Below are 24,581 nucleotides of genomic sequence, written 5' to 3' on the forward strand. Positions count from 1 at the left end.
TTATTAAATGACGCATCAATAAATAAACAAAAATAGCCAAAGATATGCCAAATTCCTGCATTAACACTACAAATCCAAAATATCATTTAGTGTAAAATATTGTAATACAGCCCTAGGAAGAGCAATTAAATAATATTAACTAAACAACAAACATTGACATGTAAAACGACGTAAGAGCCGAAAAATTATAAGTTGAATAAAAAGAACATTCCTAGTATAAACTGCGAACAGTCGTGCAAAACCAAAAAATGACGAGGGTAGCCTCGTATTACCCTCCAATCATCACAAACGTGGAGTAACAGGGAAAAATCCCGATAAGAAGAAAGTCTATAAATAAGTGCAAACCCTACGGAAAATCTCGTCGTTCTACTTACTTACTCCTTCCGTTGAGCGCCTTGCAGATATTTTGAGATATAAGCAGTGTGTATACAGCTCTCGGCCATGTCGACTGAAGGTCAGGTCATCACCTGCAAAGGTACGCACTTAAACATTCACAGTTGATGTCTGTATAAGGCCGCTTCTTAAAAAATTCAGTGGATATAATTCGATCCCTTGACCTGCGTTAAAGAAGTCTAAAATATTGAGGCATTCAAGGTTAAGCCTAATTCATTGGCTGGAATTTGTAAGGACCGTTTGTAGCTTTCCCGAAACATACACTAATACAGTTTAGGTGTAGTTCTTTGTACATTTTGTTTTCTAAGACTACATGTGTGAATCTGGCTAGTTTTATCGAATTCCGGGGGAAAAAATGAGGTGGAAAGTTTACTTCTACTTGATTTGTGCGTTTTATTTGAGATCGGTATGTCAAAGCAATTTATGAATAATTCTGCTTGTTATTAAACGGAGCAGGCATTGTTGAAAAGCTTCGACTGTTCAATAGTTGGATGCCTGCTGAAGTTTAGTAGAGGGGTCCGCTGTTTGATTGCATATAATGCCTAAATTCATTGACTAAGATGCTTCTCAGGATCGAAATCTTAAACAATGTGTGCATGCGTTGTATTTTGTTTGTAGAGTAATAGAGTAAACTATCTTTCAGTGTGCGGTGATTTTGTATGAAACAGAGTGGATGCTTGTTGAAGTTTACTAGATCAGCATGCTGTTTGAACCCATTCCTATTCTGGTTTCTAGAGTATGTATCTATGAGACATATTCAAATTCAAAAATTAAAAGATGTAATCATGCTGTATTTTGGCACATTTAAGTTGAGATTACTGTGTTAAAGTAGACTATCAATGTATCTGTTCTGATTTTGGTATAAAATGGATGAAGTGCTAATCTGAAATGAACCAGACATTCTAGTGTAGCTAGCTAACACCACTACGATGTATTATTGAAAAGTTCTCAGTAATTAGAAAAACATGAGATCAGAACACAAGCAGCAATTTGGGACACGCAGGGGACTGACGGCATGATGGAAATCAGGAATTAGTCACAATTTCAACCCCATCCTGAAACATCATCAGTTTTGGCCATGGCTGGAGTGTCACTTGGGAGTACTGATAAGTGATGGTAGCTTTGTTCACAGCTGAAGCCATCCCAGATTACAGAGAACTTTACAGTCTGCAGATGAAGGGAGAGGTTTGAGTGATTCTGTCTTTTGGTGTGTTGAGACACTTTGACTTATTTTTCTAAATTCTCTTGCGACTGTTGAGCTATAATATCCTTTACCAGACATTAGGGATGGATCTCTTTAAGCTGTCATTGACTATAATTGTTCTTATTTGCATCAATCGAGTGATTTTATGGATGTTGGATTGTTGTTAAGAAGGTAGGAGAGTAGTAGTATTGTTGTGTGTGTGTTTTGAAGGTTGAGGATGTTCAGGAAGGCCTCAAGAAAGCAGTAAAAACTCCACAAGACAGAAAGGGGACAGTGGCACAAGTAGGAAATATGTCACTCTTTTGCAATTGCTAACTTGTGTTTATTTAGGTCAAACACTGTATATTTTCCAGTTTTATGCCTGTCTTACTTTCTATTTGACTCATATAATCTTCCCCATGATTGTTTGCACGTACTAACAACACATTGAAGTCAATGTTACTGTTTTAAGCATGTTTTGCACTAGGATCAATTACCTAATTAGTCAAAGTTTGATTGGATACTGTTGGGAAATCAAGTAGTAGAATATCCACACTAGATTTGGATGAGTTTGGTAGTAGAGCATGATTTCTGTGTGCGTTTTGATGTGGTTTGTTGTGGTGGGTGTGTGGTTTACAGAAATGCAGCTTGTCCCTCACAAGATTGCCTACTTTGAAAGGATAAGGCAATTTATCTTGCTTTACTTAAACATCAAATGCTTCAAGGGTCTAACAGTCTATGGTTATTTTACACCTCATCCACGTGCAAAAGTAGTAACTAGTTGTAAAATTAGCAGTTTTGTTTCCTTTGCAGTAGATTTTCACAGGAAGGTGTTTTTTCTTTTGATGGGGAAGGTGGTATATTTTTCAATGATGAATAAAGATCCAACAAATTGAAGAAGTAGCAAACATTTCACATTCTGTGGGGTAAGTTTTAAAGGGTGACGAAGATATTGAAGCTGTGCATGGGCAAGCTAGATTGTCTTTTGAGATTACCTTTTACTGTAGAACTGTTTCGTTTAAATATTAGTTGTTTTGTATCCTTTGCAGTAGGGTGTGCTCACAAGAAGGTTTTTATGATTTTGAAGAGGAAGTTGCTATACATATAGATGGTAAAGAAAGATCCAACGAATTGGAGGAGGATGTAGCCAACATTACACATTGCATGGGGTAAATTTGAAAGGGTGAAGAAGATATTAGAGCTGTGCATGGGCAAGCTAGAGTGTCTTTTGAGATACCAAAAGGAAGTGAAGGGTTAAACTGCAAGAACTTGAGAAGGAGCTTCCCTCTATTATCCAAGCTCCACCTATGTTTAAAGTGGAGGCTAAGATATAGATTTGTTGGCATGAGGGTGGAGTTGATGTTGAAAAGCTTAACCATTGGATGGCACACTTAGAGGTATGTTTCAGTTTGCATTAACTAATTGAAGAGAAACAAGTTACTTTTGCAAGATTTTTGGGGCCATCGTGTTCTGACATGGTTTTATAGTTATGCTCATTCCTTGGCTATGAGAAAATATTTCTTTTGGTGTGCATAGTAGATGGTTGTTTGCCAAAATTTGGTGTACAATCATTTTGTCTGAATGCTTTCTTATATGATTTGCAAATTAGTAATGAGTTTTATTTGAATCAAAGGCTTGAAATATGTTTGCATTTGTGCTTTGGTGCATTTTAATTTGAGATTGAATTTTTTTTTTAAGTAATAAATTAAAATACGAGTATGTGATGATTTTTTTATGAGTAAACACTGCTGGAAAGTTTCTTCTGATGTACATCTATAAGATGTTATTTATGATTTCTAGCTTGTTAGGATTATATTAAAAAAGGCTCCCTAAAAATAGTAGAAAATGAAGATTACCACAGATAATAACTTGGATTGCATATGTGCATGATGTACTTTTGTTGAGACTGGTCATCCAAATATCATTAAATAGAAATAGCTGATTTCAGTTTTGTCTTGTGTGCATTTGGTGGATGTTTGCTTAATTATGCTACAAACGTATCCCACTGTTTGAAATCATGCTTAGATGGTTTTCAAATTCAGGTGTTCACGTCCACAAGGTTAAATTTCAGTGAAATGTAGTGTGGATCCTTTCCTAAGTTCTTATTAGTGGTGAAAGTTTATCCAGGTTTGTTGCCACAGAACAGGTTATTTTTTCCTATAAGTATAGATTATTAAGTGTGCATGTGTTGTTGGAATTTTGTTTTTTGGCAGAGAAAATCATGTTAAAGAAAATAATGTTTGGATCAGCCTACTAGTATTTACTAATATATAATAACTTTTCATGATATAGAATAGCTACTGTAAGGGTTTATTATATATTTGCATCCAGTGACCGTTTCATGATATAGAATAGCTACTGTAAGGGTCATTATATATTTGCATCCAGTTTGCTAAAGTTTACTTTAAGTCTATAACATATACTGCATTTTGAATCTGTTCTTTTTAATTTCTAAATTCAGTATCCACGAGGCACAGCGAAACATAGTGGCAATTCATGCCAGCAGGATTTTGTTGCTGGTGAATTCCGTTGGCTGTATTCAACCCTGATTCTAGCAGTCTTTGAAAAGAAGGCTGTCAAAAGCTTAAAAAATGTGTTGATTTGATGAATTTTGGCAAATTGTTATTGAGGTTATTCTGTTAATATTAACTTTACATGAATTGATTGTATTATTTAGCTTACAAAACAAAGGTTATTTGTTAAGTCAGTTGTGCATGAACGGTCATCTTTTTGTCATAAAAGTAAAACAGAGGTATCTGCTTTTGAAAGCTTTTTCTGCATGTGCATTTATTGGATATTTGATAAAATTTAGTGTAACACATCCAACTCTTGAATCCTCATCTATGGTGGGTTTTTAATCCAGCAATTTACATCTTTGAGGTATTTATTTGGTCAATTGTATTTTAAAATTTAAACCTCTGTTATTCACAGTGAAAGTTATTATCAGGGACTGACCTTTGGTAAAAGAAGACTGAAACAAATGTTCAATAGTTTTAAAAATCTCATAACGTCTGCAATAGTTGATGCTTGTGTATTGAAATCAACTATATATCTATTGGCGATGAGTTTGTTTAAAATGGTGTCACAGTGCCAATTTATTTTTATTTTTTTACCTTTCTTGGATGCTTGTGATAATATATTAACAACACACCCTGCTTCATTAACTTTATCCTTGTATTTTTTGTGAAATTTATTAATTATTATCTGTAATGCATATTTTCATTGAACTGTTGTTTGAATCCAGTCCTTGGGGTTTTGTCACCAAGGAAAAAATTTCAAGCTTGATGTAACATGAGATATTCAGATCATTTTCTAGATTCTAGAGCATGCAATCTTGTGGTACTTCAGGTTCTCTTGTTATATGTTCAATCACAATGACATTTGGCAAGGTCTGTGGGATTATTGTTGGATTTTTTAATTTTTTATTAGTATTGCTATGCTCTTTTTCTGACATTTTGGTTTATCATGATGCAAAGCTGCTGTTGCTTGGGAGGCCAATAAGCCTCTGGTAATTGAAGATGTTCAAGTTGCTCCACCTCAGGCTGGTGAGGTTCGCATAAAGATTGAGTTTGTTGCACTCTGCCACACAGATGCATACACTTGGAGTGGGAAAGTAAGTCACTTCGGTTTAACGTAATTAGGTGTAGCTGGGTCTTTTAAATGCTTACTCTAATTTCTAAGTTTGTCATAAGTTCTTTATGAACATATTTTGAATCAAAAAATAATAATTGCTCCTGATTCTGCAATACGAAATTATTCTAGTATTTTTTTTTAAGTCAGTATTAACAGATTTATCAAGGTTTCATAAAAAAAATTATAATAATTTTTCTGTAATTGTGTAGAAATCATACTGCTGTCCTATTTAATACAGTGATAGTAGATTACTTTCTTGCATGGAAATTATGTCTGAGGGGCATCCGTTCTACTAAGATTCTACAAAGAACATTTTATCTGCATTAACGGGTGCATCCCCAGCGGGCCATGAACTTAGGTCATTAGTAATCTGAATCACCCTTCCAAAGATTTATGTGTGAAAGTCTTGGATTGATTTTATGTAACACAGTGTTTTATGCCTTTTACCAAAATCCACTGAAAGGAGTTATTATTCAAGGCATTTAAAAACAAAAGGTTTATTGGGGCCTTAACTCTTAAGACTTGTAATCAAACTTCGAGATTGAAATTGCATCAAAATTTCAAACATTGTGTACCAATATTTTCAGGTTTAATAGTTATTTATTTATATACAATTTATCATTTCATAATTGTTGATCAAGTATCCAGTGCAGTGGCATAATTTCTGACACTTTTTAATATTGATATTGTGATGTTCACAAAACAAAGGAAACTGCAAATGGTAGAAATGGCTCCTTATTGTGGATCTATTAAATGAGAGCCTCAGCTCTCCTATGTCTTCATCTCATCTAGCCTTGATTGAAACATGTGCTACAACTATTGCTGAAAGTTGACCTTTTACTGGGGGAATCTTAAACATGACCTCATAACAGGAATTGATAATTGTCCTTTGCCAGATGGAGGATTTCTAATAATCCCGCTATTCTTTGTGTCTTATAACTGTGATTTAGGATACTGTAAGTAGTTGTAGGAATTCTGTCACTTGAAGACCAATTATTGTTAATGCCTCTGCTTTGATTTGTAATATTTATTATCTCTCACTTCTTATGTGGTACTTCATGCAATATGCGCTTGCATTCTAAGCCTGTCATCACATTTATTGTGTGGAGGCAACTCAATGTAGGACTTATAGTTTATAATTTATATATTAGATTTTGGTCATACATGTATTGGTTTGCTTCTTCTTAACTCGTATTATAATGCACACATCCACAGACACACATGGTTTGAAAATTTACTGTTATTTGGCCGCAGGATCCAGAGGGTCTTTTCCCCTGTATTCTGGGACACGAGGCTGCTGGGTGAGCATGTTTGATATTTTGGAAAGTTCAATGGCTTTCTCACCTCATGTTTTGTGATACTTAAAAGTTATACATGATCCGCAGGGTTGTTGAAAGTGTAGGTGAGGGTGTTACTGAAGTTAAACCTGGGGATCATGTAATTCCTTGCTACCAGGCAGAATGTAGAGAATGCAAGTTTTGTAAGTCAGGGAAGACAAATCTTTGTGGTAAAGTTCGATCTGCCACTGGTGTTGGGGTTATGCTGAATGACATGAAAAGCCGTTTCTCAGTAAATGGGAAACCGATCTATCACTTCATGGGAACATCAACATTCAGCCAATACACTGTTGTACATGACGTGAGTGTTGCAAAAGTGGACCCACAAGCTCCTCTGGATAAGATATGTTTGCTTGGTTGTGGTGTTCCCACAGGTAAGTGTTTATTGTTATCAATATTTTAGTGATTGTGTTTCTGCATGCACATTGGCTGAGGTTATTTGTCATAGGATCTATGTCAGCATGCAAAAAGAGATGACTTTATCATAAGATATGCTTGTATTTTTAAGATTCTTTATGAATAGGGTTCTCTAATAAAAATAAGGAAACTAAAAAGAAAAGGCATGTTAGAAAACCTGTTTAACAAATTAACAGTAATACAGATTTTGTTGCCTGTTTTATTAGAAAGCAAGATTACTGCACCCTTTTAGCTTTCGAAGTTCTGTCAGGTTTCTTGTTTATTATATATACTTTGAGATATCAGAACCTGTTAGTCTGGCGATTTAATGGGTGGCAATAAGCTATGAAACAGGTCATAATGCTTGTTCCATGAATTGGCTGTTAGTAACGCTCAGGTAGAGTTTGAGTTCATGAAGCTTGAGTACAGCCTTGAGGTGTGTATTGTGCTTTGTTATATCATCGGGTAGTAAGGCAGTGAAGAGGGGCTACAAACAAGAACAAATAGATTGAAAGAACTTTGATTGCCTAGTTGTTGACATCACATGTAAGTCACCTTAGTTCATGTTTAGTTAGAAAATTGCGTGATTAGCAATTTTTTTGTGAACCACGATCAAATCACTACAACATGTTCAAATCACTACAACATGTTCTATATATCTTCCGTGACACAAAAATATCAACCAGCATATGGATGCAGAATCACAGATAATGCCAGTTTTTAAATTTGGATTTGATTAATCAATATATAAGAGAGTTTTGAAGATGGTTTTGCAGATGATGAAGCATACGGTCTAAAATTGAAGTTGATATCTCCATAGAAGGCATATCAAGTACCCAAAATATATTTGCAGTTGCATCAGTGAATGTTCACTGGCCTTGTAATAAAAATGATTTATAAATTAAAATTGGCAAATATTTACTTGAAAGTGAAATATTTGAAAAACATGTAACAAAACTGAAATACAGTTTTGGACACCCTGTGATTTACTTCTAATTACTTAAGGCTTCTATTGTTCAATTATAGATATCAAATATTTTGAGAAATTAAGTTGCAAAGAATTGCCAAGGATTCAGAGAAAAGGTGAGATGGGACATAATTGGTATTGGGATCTTATTTGCTGCGATGGAAGGTCATGTTCAGGCAAAGGTAGAGTAAAATGCTAAGCAAGCAAATGGCTCTTTAGAGAAGCATAAAGCTGGTCTAGCTGGTGAAGGATATATCGAGTAGACTATGAAAAAGTATTTGCCCCTGTTGTAAAATTAGTAAACTTTGGGCTATTTATCTCTATTGCTGCAAAATGAGTACTTGGACATGTCAAATTGTTCCTTGACTTTTGCATTCTATAAGAGCAATCTGTTTACTTTCTGTGAACAGGAGATATTGACTTTGAATGGGTTTGGAGGTCTATTTTCACTTTTGGTTCAGAAGTAATTACTTGGCAGAGCAAGCTCCAAATGGCAGTTTTGTCATCTTATACTGAAGCAGAATATAGGGCAGCAGTCGATACAGGTTCCGAGGCAATGTGTTCAAGAAGGCTATTGACTGATATGCAATTGGATCAAATTGCATGACCTCACCTTCTCGTGACAACGCAAGTGTTCTCAAGATGGTGAAGAACCTAGTCTATCATGCCAAGGCTAAACATATTGAAGTTCATATTTATTGCATTCAGCATTTGGTTGATAACAAACAGATTCTTTATTAGCGCCCTACAGAGGACCAGATTGAAGACATAATGACTTAACCACTTTCTAAAGTTAAATTTGTCGATTCTGAAGGTAACTTGAAATTTTATCTAGTTTAATCATTTAGAAGTATTAGATTAATGGCAGCATTATGGACTTAGCTTTATACTTGTTTTTTTAAATTTTTATTGGAATAAGAAACTACGAGGTTACAAATAAAACAACAGTACTAGTGGTGCAGGAGCACCTGGGCATTTAATCATTAAGCCCTAACATTGTGGTTTGTAAGACCTCGTAAATGTCATGGTGTGAATAAGGACCGGAGGAGAGTCCATTAGATAGGTTGGTTTGAGTTTGGGATGTTTGAAGTTGAGTTGTGCCAAGATTGGCCAAGTGTTGCTTTGTAAGGCAAAATGTTGTCAAAGATGCCAAACTTGGGCATGATATGCAAAAGGGTGTCATAATGGTTAGGAGGTCATGTTTAGGTGTTAGACATGTCCAGGGTGGCAAAAAACATCATTCTGTACCCTTAGATTGCATGGCTGCATTGATAAAGCGAAAGTTGCATAAGTTGCAAAAAGTTGCCATGACAACTTTTGCAACATTACAAAGTTGCTTTGACAACATTTGGGCATGATTGTGCATCTTGAGTCCAAACAGTTAGTTGGAACATGGAGTAGAGACATAGTTAAGACCTTCTAAGTCATTGTACAAAGGTTGGATGCTATATGTTTAGTTTTGCAATACAAAGTAACTGATCTTACTGGCGAAATTGTGCATAGTGGCTTTGCAACACGAGCAACTGATCTTTTCTTGATTGGCATCTGAATTTTCTTGTTGTACATAGTTAATGTAGTTAATTTTCTTCATTTGTGTGCTTTGGTGGGATTAGTTTTGAAGTTTTTCTTGATCAAATAAAATTCCAACAGCTCACTATTGTTTATTAGTAGTTTGAGGGTTTGGTTAATAAAATGCATCATTCTTGAAAGTTCACAAAAATTTCACGGCAATGGGGGATTTTCAAGCTGAGACTATGCACTTTCAATTCCAATTGGTATTTTGCTAGTGTTCAATTTTCTATTTTTGCAAGCAAGCCCTAGGTGAGCTAGTTAGTTTCTCGGCTAGGAACTTGCACATTGTAGAGAAGTGTTCTTGCAGGGGAGGATTGAATAAGTCAATCCAATGATTCAAGATTGGTGAATGGGGCAAGACTAAGCCCTGATATAGAGTTGAGACTTGGTTGAGTCCAATTGAATAGATTTTGGGCATAGAGATTGAAACCAAGCTAGTTTACCTTATAAACCACCTAATTTGGGGTTTGGCATTGTACTGAGGGTCAGAGATCCAAGACCTACAAAATAATTTAGTTCATCCAAATGGGTAGTCGAAATGGTGATTGATCATAGTGTTTGGCATAATTTGGAATTAGAGTCCAAAAACCTAGTTGGGAGGGCTAATTGTGACCTAAAAGGCTGGTAGGCCTAAAAGAGGGAAATATTGAAATCGATAGCGAAATGCTTGTGAGATCAAGCAAGATGGTTTGTTTCAAGATTTTTTTGTTAGTTTTTGAGTCCCTAAACTCTTGCAAGATGAATTTGGAAGAAATTGGAAGTTGGGGGACAAGCTTAGTCTAGTGAGCTTGAAGACTAGTGGATATAGCCTTGAATTGAGGGGATGCTCTAGGAAAAGATGGAGGTAATGAGTTTGAGCCTCCTAATATATTAGGGTTTGTGTCTTGATAGATGCCCTAGAGGGTCCTTGAAGTGACCAAGAAAAGAGATCAGTGAAGAAAGAGTAGAGCCTCCCTATCGAAGTGGTATTAGTGCCTAAAGATTTGGGCCAGTGTTGAGTGCATGTTAGTTAACGAGCTAGTGGGTGAATCCACCATGGTTACAAATGTAGAGTTAGCTAAGAAGGTAGAAGAACAAGAAGAGGAGAACAAGCTTTTTAATGAAAAGCTTGACTTATTAGAAAACAAGTTTGGTAAAGTGGAAGGCAAGATAGAAAGAGTGATTGTAAAGTTCACTGAGAAAGAGGAAAAAGAAAAGCAGAAAGAAGTTGTAGTAGAAGATGAAGTGCCTGAACTAGACCCTGTGTTTCAAGAAGAACCCTTCCTTAGAGTTTGAAAGGCATTGGGAGGAAAAGCATTAGGAGTACCTTTGTTTAGTGGTAAAATGGAACCTAACATGATCATGGAATGGATTGAGGGTCTTGAAAATCACTTTGAGTCTGAAGGTGTAAGTGAGGCACACGAAGTGAAGGTGGCTAAGTCTAGGTTGAGAGGAGCTACTCTAACTTGGTGGAAGTTTATTCAAGTAGAGAGAGAGAAGGAAGGCAAGAATCCTATTGCCAGTTGGAAAGTTATGGTGACCAAAATTAGAGACTTACGTACCTGAGGATGAGATCCAACTCCATAGAAAGAGGTAAAACCTAAAGCAAAAAGATCTTGATGTTAGCAATAGCACATATATTGAAGAGTTCCAAAAGTTGGGTTTGAGGTTTAATGTTGGCTAGATATTTGAATGGTTTAAGGTGGAATATTCAGGAAGAAATTAGCTTTTTGAGTCCTACCACAGGACATGAGTGCTATCATTTGGCACTAAAGGTAGAAGATAAGAGCAAGAAGAAGCATGAGTAGAGTTATAGGGGTAGAGGCAGAGATGGTAGAGGACATAGAGGTGGTTTTGGTGGAAGTGATTTAGACCAGAGGTCCCAAGGAGAACCCAAGCTAGCAGAGCAAAGTGGGAATTTTAGTAGCAAAGTTGGCTATAGAGGAAGGAGATCAAGCAGCAGTAGAGGTAGGTTTGGAGGATCAGGGAGAGGATCCTATTTCTCCACAATGAAGTGTTACAATTGCAATCAACTTGGAAACGCTGCTTATAGATCCCCTGAGAAGGCTTCTTCATCACAAGGAGGAGATAGGAGAGTGAAATACCTACAAGAAGATGCAACAAGTGTTAAATTACCTGAAGTTAACTTCGACTCTGAGGTAGGAGAAGACCTCATGGTAAGGAGAACTCTGATCAAAGAACCTGTCAAGGAGGAACCAAGCCAAAAAGAGATCCTTATTCAGGATAAATTGCAAGATTATGGGAAAGGCTTGTAAAGAAGTTGTTGATTTAGGTTCCACTAATAATATTATTTGAGAGGAGGCAGTTAGTAAGTTAAAGTTGCAAAGAATTCCTTATAGTAACCCTTATAGAGTCACTTGGCCCAACAAAGGTCAACATGTCGTAGTTAATGAGCAAGCTTGGGTAGAGTTCGCCCTAGGAGGGTATAAAGATAAGGTGCCTATCATCTCCTATTAGGTAGACCATGTTAGGAGGATATGAAGGCCTTCTATGATGGGGAAAAGAATTCATATGCATTCAAGAAGGATGGAGTTACCTTTAGAATTCAGTCTATAGTAGTAGGGGAAGAGGCCAAGTCCATAGGTCCTAATGTCTTATTAGTTGGTAAAAAGGAGTTCCAAAACACCCTTAAGAAAGGAGATGGTGTTGGGTTTGGTCTTGTGTTGAAACCTAAGGAGGAGAAGATAGATAAGAAGGCATAACTCCCTGCAAAAGTACAAGTCCTACTTGAAAAGTTCAAAGCCATAGTAAGTGATGGGACACCTGCCACATTGCCACCACAAAAGGTTATAAGCCATCATATTGACTTTGTTCCAGGGGCTTCTCTTCCCAATAAGGCTGCATATAAGATGACACCTCAACAAAATGAGGACATAGCCAAGCAAGTGCAAGAACTTCTAGAAAGTGACTCTAATATGAAAGACCATCAACCCATGTGTAGCATTGTGTTGGCACCCAAGAAAGGAGGTACTTGGAGATTATGCACTGATTCTAGAGCCATAAATAGAATTGCTATTAGTTATAGATTCCCTATTCCAAGGATTGAAGATTTAATGGAATGTTTAGGAGGAGCAAAGAACTTTACGAAAACTGATCTTAAAAATGGCTATCATTAGATAAGGATCAAGGAGGGGGATGAGTGGAAGACAACCTTTAAGACCAGATAAGGGCTGTAGGAGTAGCTTGTTATGCCCTTTGGGCTGAGCAATACCCCTGGCACTTTTATGAGATTGATGAGTGAGGCATTGAAAGGTTTTATAGGTAAGTTTGTAGTGGTTTATCTTGATGAAATATTGATATTTAGCAAGACAAAGGCAAAGCACCTTAAACATTTGGAAATTGTTTTGAAGAAGTTGCATGATGAAAGACTGACCATTAATTTGGACAAGTCTGAATTCATGAAGCAAGAACTAATCTATCTTGGTTTTGTGATCTCATAGGGTAACTTGAAGATGGATCCTACAAAAGTTGAAGCAATCCTCAATTGACCTACTCCTAAGACACCCAGCGAGGTAAAAAGTTTCTATGGTTTGGCTCTGTTTTATAGGAAGTTTATTAGACATTTTAATGAAATTTGTGCACCAATTCTAGACACCATTAAAAGGCATATGAAAGCCAAATTTTAGTGAGTAGAGCAAGTTAACAAGGGGTTTGAAACATTGAAAAAGAAAGTAGCTATCCAACCTATCCTAATACTACCTAGTTTTGACAAACTTTTCGCAATGGAATGTGATGCCAGTAATATTGCAGTAGGGGCAGTGCTGAGCCAAGAAGGCAGCATGTGGCATTTTACAGTCAAAAACTAAATGAAGCTAAGATGAGGTACTCTTCCTATGATTCGTAACTTTAATCATTAGTTCAAGCCTTAAGGAAATGGAGACATTATCTCCTACCCAAGGAATTTGTTGTGTACACTGATAATCAAGCTTTAAGTTGTTTGAACTCCCATGATAAGTTGAACCATACGCACATGAAGTGGGTAGAATACATTCAAGCCTATACTCTTTCTATCAAGCACAAGAAGGGTCAAACCAACAAGGTTGTTGATGCATTGAGCAGGTGGTTGTTGACAATTCAAGAAATTCAATTAAAGAGCATAGGTATTGATAGGTTCAAGGAAATATACCAAGATGATGAAGATTTATCTACAACTTACAAGGTGTGTGAAGACTTTGGCGATCACTTTCATAGTGAATATGCATATTACACATTACAAGAGGGCCCATTGTTCAACGGTGGGCAACTTTGTGTCAATGAGAGAGAACCTGATTCAAGAGAAGCGCAATGGCAGTCTAGGAGGCCATTTTGGGCTTAACAAGACACTAGAGTGGTGCAAAGGTTTTACTATTGGCCTAAAATGCACAAAGACATAAGGAGATATGTAGAAAGTTGCACAATATGTCAGAGGGCAAAATGAACATCATCCAATGCAGGTCTTTACCAGCCTTTGCCCATTCCCAACAGACCATGGGAGTGTGTGAGCATGGATTTTGTTGTAGGGCTACAGAAGACAAAGAATGGACATGATAGCATCTATGTTGTGGTTGATAGATTTAGTAAGATGACCCATTTCATACCTTGTAAGGTAACACTTGATGCATGGCAAATAGCTAATCTGTTTTTCAAAGAAGTTATAAGGATTCTTGGTTTGCCAATCAATATAGTATTTGACAGGAATCTATGTTCATAGGCCATTTTTGGAAGACATTGTGGAAGGGACTTGGCACCAACCTACCATTTGGGTCTACATACCATCCCCAAACAAACGGGTAGACATAAGTTGGGATCAGGAGCTTGGGGAACCTTTTAATGTGCTTAACCAAGGAGTAGGGCGAGTCATGTGACCAAATTATCCATCAAGTTGAGTTTGCATACAATGATATTGCTTATAGGACCATAGGGAAAAGTCCTTTTGAAATTGTTTATGGTCTACATCAAGGACATGATAGATATGAAAAAGAGGGAGGTTCAATATTACATAGATGACTTAGTCATGGTGCATTTGAACAAGGCAAGGTTACCCAAGGGAGTCCCTAGCAAACTACAAATGAGGATAATAGCTCCATGCAAAACAGTGTAACGTGGGTACTTGCACCCTCCCAAACCTCGAAGTACCCATCCTTGAGACGTCCCCGCACCGGGTACTTGCATACCCAAGTACCCCCACCTTCGCCATTCTGCAACCATGTTGCTGTTGTAATGGTACTTGAATTTCTATTTGATTTTTGATTTTTGAATGTTACTATTGGGTATGTAATATGTTACTGTGATGAATGTTCAATGGGTCTAGTTCATGTTGCAATTTTGCTATGTTCAAGTATTTTACTTTGGTATGTTCTACTGAAATGCCATTTCATAACACGGATTTCAAGTTCTATATGTATACTATACGACACCCCTCCCTACCCTATCCTCCCCTTGCTACCGTCCGATGCATTTAAACTAGGCAAGGTTACCTAAGGGAGTCCCTAGCAAACTACAAATGAGGAGAATAGGTCCATGCAAAACAGTGTAACACAGGGACTCGCACCCCCCTCCCAAAACTTGAAGTACCTATCCCCAAGATGTTTCCACATCAGGTACTTGTGTACCCAAGTACCCCCACCTTCGCCATTCTACAATCATGTTGCCGTTGGGATGGGTACTTGAATCTTGATTTTTGAATGCAACTATTGGGTATGTAATATGTTACTATTATGAATGTTCAATTGTTATAGTTCATGTTGCAATTTTGATATGTTCATGCATTTTAATTTGGTATGTTCTACTAAAACATCATTTCATAACAAGTATTTCAAGTTATATATGTACACTATACTACACCCCTCCCTGCCCAATCCTCCCTTTGGTGTCATCCCCTTGCCGTCCCCTTATCGTCCCGAAAATGAGTTCCATTTTCCCCCTGTCCCGGAAACTCGTCCCGACATCTCGATGCACCCAAGTTCTGGTGTTACATTGATGCAAAATCTTGGAAAAGTATGATAACAATGCTTACAAGATTGACTTTAGAGGAAATAGCATTATCACCTATTTTCAATGTAGTTGATCTAGTGCCATATAAGAGTTCTAGTTCAAAGGTGGATAAGAAAGTTTCTGATGTTGCAGACATGGTCCCTAAGTTGAAGCAATCACCTATTGTATCTAAGCCACAAGTAGAGAAGGTCTTAGGATCAAGAGTTGCAAAGAAGACTATGCATACGATATACATGGAACACCTGATTAAATGGAAAGATTGATTTGATATTGAAGCCACTTGGATACTTGAAATAGATGTCACCAAGATGGGTATTGAAGAAGCACTCTTTTCACCTGATGTTGCTTGAGCTCTTTTCTATTGGGGGAGAATGGTACAGGAGCACCTAGGGGTTTAATCATTAAGCCCTAACATTTTGGTTCGTAAGGCCTTGTAAGGATCATGGTGTGAATAAGGACCAGAGGAGAGTGCACTAGATAGGTTGGTTTGAGTTTTGAGATGTTTGATGCTGAATTGTGCAAAGATTGGCAAAGTGTTGTCAAGGATGCCAAACTTGGGCATGATATGCAAAAAGGGTGTCATAATGGTTAGGAGGTCATGTTTAGGTGTTAGACATGTCTAGGTTGGCCAAAAACATCATTTTGCACCCTTAGATTGCATGGATGCATTGATAAAGCAAAGGTTGCATAAGTTGCCATGACAACTTTTGTAACTTTACAAAGTTGCTTTGACAACATTTGGGCAAGATTGTGCATCTTGTGTCCAAACAATTTGTGGTGGACTCAGTTAGTTGGAACATGGAGTGGAGACATATTTAAGACCTAAGTCATTGTATGAAGGTTGGATGCCATATGTCTAGTTTTCCAATACAAGTACCTAATATTACTGGCAAAATTGTGTACAATGGCTCAACGACACGAGCAATTCACCTTTTCTTGATTGGCATTTGAATATTTTTTTGTTGTACATAGTTAATGTAGTTAATTTCCTTCATTTGTGTGCTTTGGTAGGCTTAGTTTTGAAGAATTGCTTGATCAAATAAAATTCCAACTGCTCACTATTGTTCACTGGCATTTTGAGGGTTTGGTTAATAAAATGCCTCATTCTTGAAAGTCCATGGTTGAAATTTCACGGCCAGGGGAGATTTTCAAGATGAGGTTATGCACTTTCAATTCCAATTGGTATTTTACTAGAATGTTCAATTTTTTATTTTCACAAGCAAGCCCTAGACAAGCTAGTTAGTTGCCCAACAAGGAACTTGTACATTGCAAAATGGTTTTCTTGTTGGGGACAATTGAATAAGTCAATCCAATGATTCTAGATTGGTGAATGGGGTCAGATTAAGCCCTGATAGAGAGTTGAGACTTGGTTGAATCTAGTTGAATGGATTTTGGGCACAAAGATTGAAACCAAGCTAGTTTACCTTGTAAACCACTTAATTTGGGGTTTGGCATTGTACGAATGGTTAAAGATCCAAGACCTACAAAGTGCTTTAGTTTATCCGAATGGCTAGTCAATATGGTGATTTGATCACAGGGTTGTTTGGTATAATTTTGAATTAGAGTCCAAAAACCTAGTTAGGAGGGCTAATTGTGACCTACAAGGCTAGTAGGTCTAAAAGAGGGAAAGATTGAAATCGATAGAGAAATGCTTGTGAGATCAAGAAAGATGGATTGTTTCAAGATTGTTTTGACAGTTTTTGAAGCCCTAAACTCTTGCAAGATGAATTTGGAAGAAAGTGGAAGTTGGGGAACAAGCTTAGTCTAGTGAGCTTGAAGACTAGTGGATAGAGCCTTGAATTGAGGGGATGCTCTAGGAAATAGCGGAGGAAATGAGTTTGAGCCTTGCCTCCTAATGTATTAGGGTTTGTGTCTTGATAGATGCCCTAGAGGGTGGGTCCTTGAAGTGACCAAGAAAAGAGATCAGTGAAGAAAGAGTAGAGCCTCCCTATCAAATAGGGACAGCCTTAGCTGCAAAACTAGTGTAGGTAAAACAAACATGGTAGAAAGTGACATAGTCAAATCATTAGCTGGAATTACTAAATCATCTGCTATTTTCTAATCTCCAGACAGACCTAAAAGAGCTGGAATATTAACCATGTATAACAAAACAGAGCTTGAGTGCTGTGTTCAAGAATCAATATTATAATTTATATCAAACCAAAAATTTGCATTTCCTTGAAAAACAATGGAATCGTAATTAAATGCCCAACTTTGAAAAATGAAAAGCTTTCATAACAGATGAGCAGGTAATAACCTCTCGCCAGTTCTTTCAAACACAAAAGAACACCACTTGGTGCCACCCAACAACCTCAAATGCATTGATTAGCAAGGTCAACATGGAAAAGTTAGAAAAAAGGAAACAATTATATGAATGTCCATAAGTGCCTAAATTATGTCAACAATACTTGAAAATACAACCAAAGGATGACCTTTTTGTAAAGGAAGAGTAAATCTCAAAGTAGATTGTGGTTTGTCAAATGTTGTACTGCAAGGAGTTAAATATTTTTTTACTAGAGAGATTGGACTTCTCAACTTTATAATAGTTAAGGTATCAAACATGACAATATCAATTCCGTGATAATATTTTCTTTGTTTAAGTTGACTGGACAATTTGTGGCTTCATATCTTGTATTTATCTATGTATACCTCTGACAAGATGCACATCTTAAACTGCAACAAATGATGACCATTATCTAGCTGACCCATTTTGCCCATGGCAATGATTTTATTTCATCCAGTTTCAATATTAAGGTTACACATGAAATTCACTTTGTGTGTCTTTATTGCTGAAAGCATGGGGCATCATGTTTTTTCAAGGGTTTCTTCTATGCATTCTGACACATATATGTTGAGTAACAGGGATATCTTTCTGCAAATGTAATGACACTACCATTGTTATAGGTGTGTTCCAAATGCAGATTTGAAGACTCGTAAATATGATAGGAGGAGATGAGACATGTCTCTATGGTTAATCATCATTAGTTAATATATTAATAATATAAATAACCATATATATATGAATATTTATCTAAATAATGATTTACCATCGACAATGTATCTCATGATCGAATCAATCTGACTAAAGATACAAACTTAACACTCCCTCTTCGCTAGGGAGGATTGTTATAGAATACATTATGCTCTTGAGTATATGAACAGATATCATCTCAATATGATATTCCTGGAATGGCATAGTTAAGGATATCAACATATATCCATCCACTTAGATGTTATCTTTCGATATAATCCGAAGTATGTTTCAACAAGAAATATCAATCATATGATATTCACCATACTTATTTTCTTTTAGTATGTGCATTAGCATCAAATCTTTGATGCCTACCAAAAGAATATATTATATAGTTATATGATTTTCGACACTCGGGGACAACAACTTAATGAAGTCGATTAGATAACTATTAATTAACATGTCATGAACTCTATCATGACAAGTATCATGATCTTTGGCACTCTAGGACAGCAAGTTAATGTAGTCTGATCATGATACATTCGTTATCATGACTACCAGCACTTCGGGACAGCAACTTAATGTAGTCTGTCATGATAACAGGTCAAGCTATTGATAAGATCGTCACCTTTCATGACATAATCCACATATGCAAAATAGTAACCACCATGAACCAAGACAGAGGGTGGAACAAGGGCTCTCACCTCAACTTCTATCTCATAGAGGAGAATGTATTACAAGGAATTTCACTTAGAACTTCTCCCTCATAGAGAAGATATCATTTACAAGGGAATGCACCTCAAAATTCTCCCTCTGGAATGATCATTGGGAGGTCAGGTCTTGTAGTTACTCCCTTAGAGGCTCTCTTCGCCCAAGGATGCCTGCCGAACTCCCTCTGAATCTAATATCAATCTTCCAACTTTCTAGGGATAAGTCTTTACTTCCTCATGATGTACGCAGGAGTATACCCATCAAAATCATGCAATCATACACATGTATTTCTAGACTCCCTCTGAGTATCAATCTTCTAATTGCATTGCCTTGAAGAAGTGTCAGACTCCCTCTTAATATAGAAGAATACTCATCTCTCATAGTCCCAATCATCGACGATATTTTTCCTCCCAAAAAGACTCATAGATTGAGTCCTGCACTAATGCCTTGGCATCATACCTAATGCACCATCTTCTCTTCTTGCAAGAGCATCCCTGGAGACCAAGGAATGGAACAAGAGTACATCAAGGCACATGACTCTTATTATTCATTTATATAAGCAAGAGACTCTAATAAACAAATAAGTGTAATACTCAAAATTACAAATACATATCTGTACATCAATGTCCTTGATATAAATTCTCCCAATGAAGGTCTGTATACATCAAATCAGAGAATGCCTCCAATGGGGAATGAAACACTGGTTAAGGTAATGATTCACCCCCCCTCAATGTAAAATTCCCACTCCTATATCGTTGCCTTAGTCTATTTTCACTCTCAACCATGAAGCTCTCACTCCCACTTATTCAACTCTTCACACACATCCCCTTTAGACACCGAACTTCTTAAGAACTAACAATGGTTCACATCTTTTATGTGGATAGCCAAAACTCCATTCACACTAGTGCCTGAACGTCACACTCTTCTCAATGTCTAAAGAAGTATATGAATCACTGATTTCATCTATTAGTTTGTGAGTATAGTCACAACCCAATCCTTTGTAATGTCCCTTGTCCAATCCTCTCGGATTTGGGACTGATTCCACAATATCGAATTTGATTATAATTTATCAAGGTCAATATGGATATGCAAATGCATCTCCAATAATTGAAATCCAATCAGTATATTCCCTGTAGGAGTATATGCTGCAATCTTACACCCCGATGTAGTGTAGAAGCTGTGATTCCATACCCTTTGCAACCTTATAGTTTTAGGATTTTGTGTGTCGTTTGTGCTCTTCCTTTCCTATTCAAATGCTCGAAGGTCAATGCTTTCTTTTTATCATATACTCCCTGTTGCCTTCGATATATATTTAACTCTTCTCTTTTCCTATCATGGGTCATTGACTTTACACATGCCTGAGTATCGTCTTTACAAATAAGAGTTTCTTTATGTTCTCCATTACTACAGTCTCCTGTTCCCATGTGGCAACTGTGCTGACTGTACTTTGCATAGACTCCTGACTTGACATTCCATGTGCTATAGTGTTTGGTTCAACGCTGAATATCTTCCTGCAAGTTGAATTAATGTTGAACTCCTTTCAATTCAATTTCCATGTGAATTATAATATCTGATTTATTCTTCTCTAAAAATAATCCCTTCGTTATATATACATATGCATGTACTTCATTTTTTGCTCCAAGCACTGCTGGGTTAAACCAATAGTTGATCATTCTAAAATCATTTTCTGGTTTTAGTACTCCTTTTCTCTGCTTCGTTCCATTGATTCCTCCATCTTAGCAATAGGCAACAATGCTTTTATCGTGGATGTTTAACACTTGGTAATAATATCAATGATGATAGCGTATTATATCCTTGATAATCAACATGATAATATACCAATGATATACACAGAGTATTCTTTTCTGTACGAACTAGTCTCTCTTAGTTTTTGACTTCCGCTGACCACAAAGAACAAAATCTGTCATAAATAGTAATTGCTTTAATTTCTTCAATAGATGCATCTGTAGAACAGATTAAAAAAATGAATGAGCCAGAAGACAGGAATAACACAAATGTGACTAGCTGTCTCAACCATCAATTCCTGAGATCTCATATTGGGTGTCTTGGTATTGGAATAGAAAAAGTATCCTATTATACGTTGGCGATGACTTGATGAGCATGGAATCTGCACTTGTCAATATACATTTTATTGTCATCTCTCTCTATTAGATTATTGTTGACGCTTCACATTCTTTTATCGACAGATTGCACTTCCTGATATAAATCAATTAGATTATTTCTTCCTTATCATTTCTTAGTCTCCACTGATCTCATTAACTGTTATGCTAATACAAGATTGATAAGCGTATATGGTGCTTTCCTTTCTTTATGTCCTGCAGTTTGTATATTCCCTCCTTGGTCGTTCTGGGTTCTTTCATCTGTGATTTTTTCGTAAAATGTGAATCGATAATTTTCTATCGTCTTCCTCCAGACAATTCTCTGCATTGCTTCCCTCTATTGCTTGTTTTTCGATACCCAATTTCGTTACAAAGTAGTGGCATGCGGAATGAGTATATACTACCTATGGTGATCATACTTTCTTCGTTCTACCTATTGATGTAAATGCCAGGTCAAATTGGCACTATCCCTCCTTGTATGGGTACGATGTCATTTTTCATGTCGTCGTCAAATTGAGTTTACTCTAATTTGTTTTTGCAGACCGATTTAGGATTGGCTGCCTTTATTAATGGTCGACTCTGCTTATCTGAATGAGATACAGTACTTCCCGAGATAACATTCGTTGTTGTACTCCACAAAACATGTTTGCCTAACTGAATCGATGAATAGGAAAATTTCAATTTAATATAACCCTTTGTTTCTTATCCACTTGTTTGATGTCTTCTGTAGAATAGTGTCCGCAGATCCTCCTCAGTCAAATTCATTGTACCTGTTGATGTATGTATTCATTGTGCCCGTGAGGATTCAATATATATATTTGTCTTCGACAACGATGATAAGGATATTATGTTGCCTGCAAATTTTCCGTTGCTGATCATATGTGGCATATATTATTGTTTTCCTTTTATATATTGATTTTATTACATATGCAACCTGGCTCTGATACCATGTTGAGTAATAGGGATTACTTTCTGCAAATGTAATGACACTGCCATTGTTATAGGTGTGTTCCAAATGCAAATTTGAAGACTCATAAATATGATAGGAGACATGTCTCTATGGTCAATCATCATTAGTTAATATATTAATAATATAAATAACCATTTATATAAGACTATTATCTAAATGATGATTTACCATCGACAATGTATCTCATGATCGAATCAATCTGACTGAAGCTACAAACTTAACATATATATTAGCATTTTTGTTGATGTGAAAATGGTTGCAGTTTCAGTGGAATTTTTGTAGTCAAACAATAATTTTGAAGGTGGTTTTGCAGTTTTTAACTGGCTTAATTGGGTTATTTGACTAATTGTTTCTTTTAATTATGTAGAATGTGAGATTACCAAGTCCATAGCAATGGCATGTCAGCACTCTTATTTATATATTTTTCACCTCAATCATAAAAGGGAATCCGTGCAGGTCTTGGAGCAGTTTGGAATACAGCAAAAGTGGAAGCTGGATCAATTGTTGCAATATTTGGTCTTGGTACAGTTGGTCTTGCGGTAAGATGTCTGACATAATATGAAAGAGGAAATAGTACTAAAATTATCTAAATAGCTGATTTTGATTTTTAAATCCACAGGTGGCAGAGGGTGCCAAAACAGCAGGTGCTTCACGTGTTATTGGCATTGACATTGATCCCAAGAAGTTTACGATTGGTATGCCAAAACCTTTTTTATTTTTTCCGAACATAAGTCAGAATTATTATGCTCATAATTTTAAAGTGTTTTGATAGTTGTACATAGGTCTACGAAATCTTAAATGGTGTTTTCACGTTGTGAATTCCAGCTAAAGATTTTGGAGTCACAGAGTTTGTGAATCCCAAAGATCATGATAAACCCATTCAGCAGGTTGGTGCATACACCATACACCTTTGATTGCAATGGATTAGCATAATTTGTGTGACTCTTTGTCAGACGTGCTTTGTAGAATCTTTTGCGTTTCTAAAAAATATACTTGTTTGGTAGGTGATTGTTGACATAACCGATGGAGGTGTTGACTACAGCTTTGAGTGTATTGGAAATGTTAGTATAATGCGAGCTGCTCTGGAGTGCTGTCATAAGGTGATTTTCTTGATTTGCCAATGTATTTTTCATGCCTAAGAATGCATTCCAAAACATGCCTTCGTTCTTTAGATTTATATTGCATTCTTATGGTTGCAACACCTCTGCAGGGCTGGGGTACATCTGTTATTGTTGGTGTTGCAGCCTCTGGACAGGAGATTTCTACTCGACCATTTCAACTGGTTACGGGGCGTGTATGGAAAGGCACTGCTTTTGGTGGCTTCAAAAGTCGTTCTCAAGTACCATGGCTTGTTGACAAGTACATGAAAAAGGTCAGATTCATATGATTATAATATGTGGACCATGTAACACATTTTTTTAATATTTCGTTAGCTTTCCATTGGTTACCAAATATGACATAGTTGAAGACAGTCATTTGAGCTGTGCCTTGTACTTGCAGGAGATCAAAGTGGATGAGTACATTACACACAATTTGACACTTGACCATATCAATGAAGCATTTCATCTGATGCATGGTGGGAATTGCTTGCGAGTTGTGCTGAAGATGCACACCTCTTCAGGCAATCTCTAAGTGTATTGAATTCAATGTTTTCAACCATAGACGCTACAGTTATGTTGTACGAGGTAAAATCTTAAATATGATTTATAATGGTATTTTTGTTGTTTTGGAACAAACATTGGCACTGATAAGGTTTGTAAATGTTAAATCAATGGAAAGAGTGATAGATGATGGTCTGATGCTCTTTTATATGTGCGTGTCAGTAGTGTTTGAAGTGAAACTAGAACGCTTATAATTTTGAGATGGGTAAGGTAATCCCATGGTTAAATTACCAAGCATGAAAAAAGTTATATGCTGATTAATAGTCTATCATATTTATCTGGCTTTCTGAAATTGTTACTTTCATCTCTCAGAAGCTCTTCAGACGTGCTACCTTTCTCTTATCAAGAGAAGTTTCTTTTCTTTAATCCACTGCAGCTTATTAGTTTCTCCTTTTTCTATATTTATGTGGTTCTACTGTTTGTAGTTATACCATGCATTACATAATCGCTTTTTGGTTTGTGGGCCTGTTTAAACATGTTATGATATAATGTTTATATTAATGCTTAATTTACTTAGCTAGAAATTCCTCTAGTGTTTTGAATATCTTCTGTTTTCTATGTTTCAGTCTGCTTGGTGGACTTTGTATGCCAACCTGTTTCTCAAGTACTATATCATGACCTGATAAACATTTTTTTGGATGAAATCACAATCTACTGTAATTAAGGTTTTAAGTTGCATGTTTGGATGATTAGA

General features: G+C 36.5%; 1 protein-coding gene across 1 annotated transcript; it reads left to right on the plus strand.

The window, feature by feature from the left end:
* Positions 1–360: 360 nt before the first annotated feature.
* On the plus strand, positions 361–24,179 carry HOT5 (GroES-like zinc-binding dehydrogenase family protein). The gene is made up of 10 exons (XM_089828569.1): positions 361–475; positions 5,053–5,189; positions 6,464–6,510; positions 6,595–6,920; positions 22,683–22,765; positions 22,846–22,921; positions 23,052–23,113; positions 23,231–23,326; positions 23,437–23,598; positions 23,727–24,179. Exons 1-10 carry the CDS (start codon positions 442–444, stop codon positions 23,856–23,858), a joined length of 1,155 nt encoding a protein of 384 aa, XP_089684695.1. The 5' UTR covers positions 361–441; the 3' UTR covers positions 23,859–24,179.
* Positions 24,180–24,581: the final 402 nt, after the last annotated feature.

This window comes from Cupressus sempervirens, chromosome 5, assembly GCF_028749045.1.
Source record: "Cupressus sempervirens isolate cs-2001-9-10 chromosome 5, ASM2874904v1, whole genome shotgun sequence".
Taxonomy (NCBI): domain Eukaryota; kingdom Viridiplantae; phylum Streptophyta; class Pinopsida; order Cupressales; family Cupressaceae; genus Cupressus; species Cupressus sempervirens.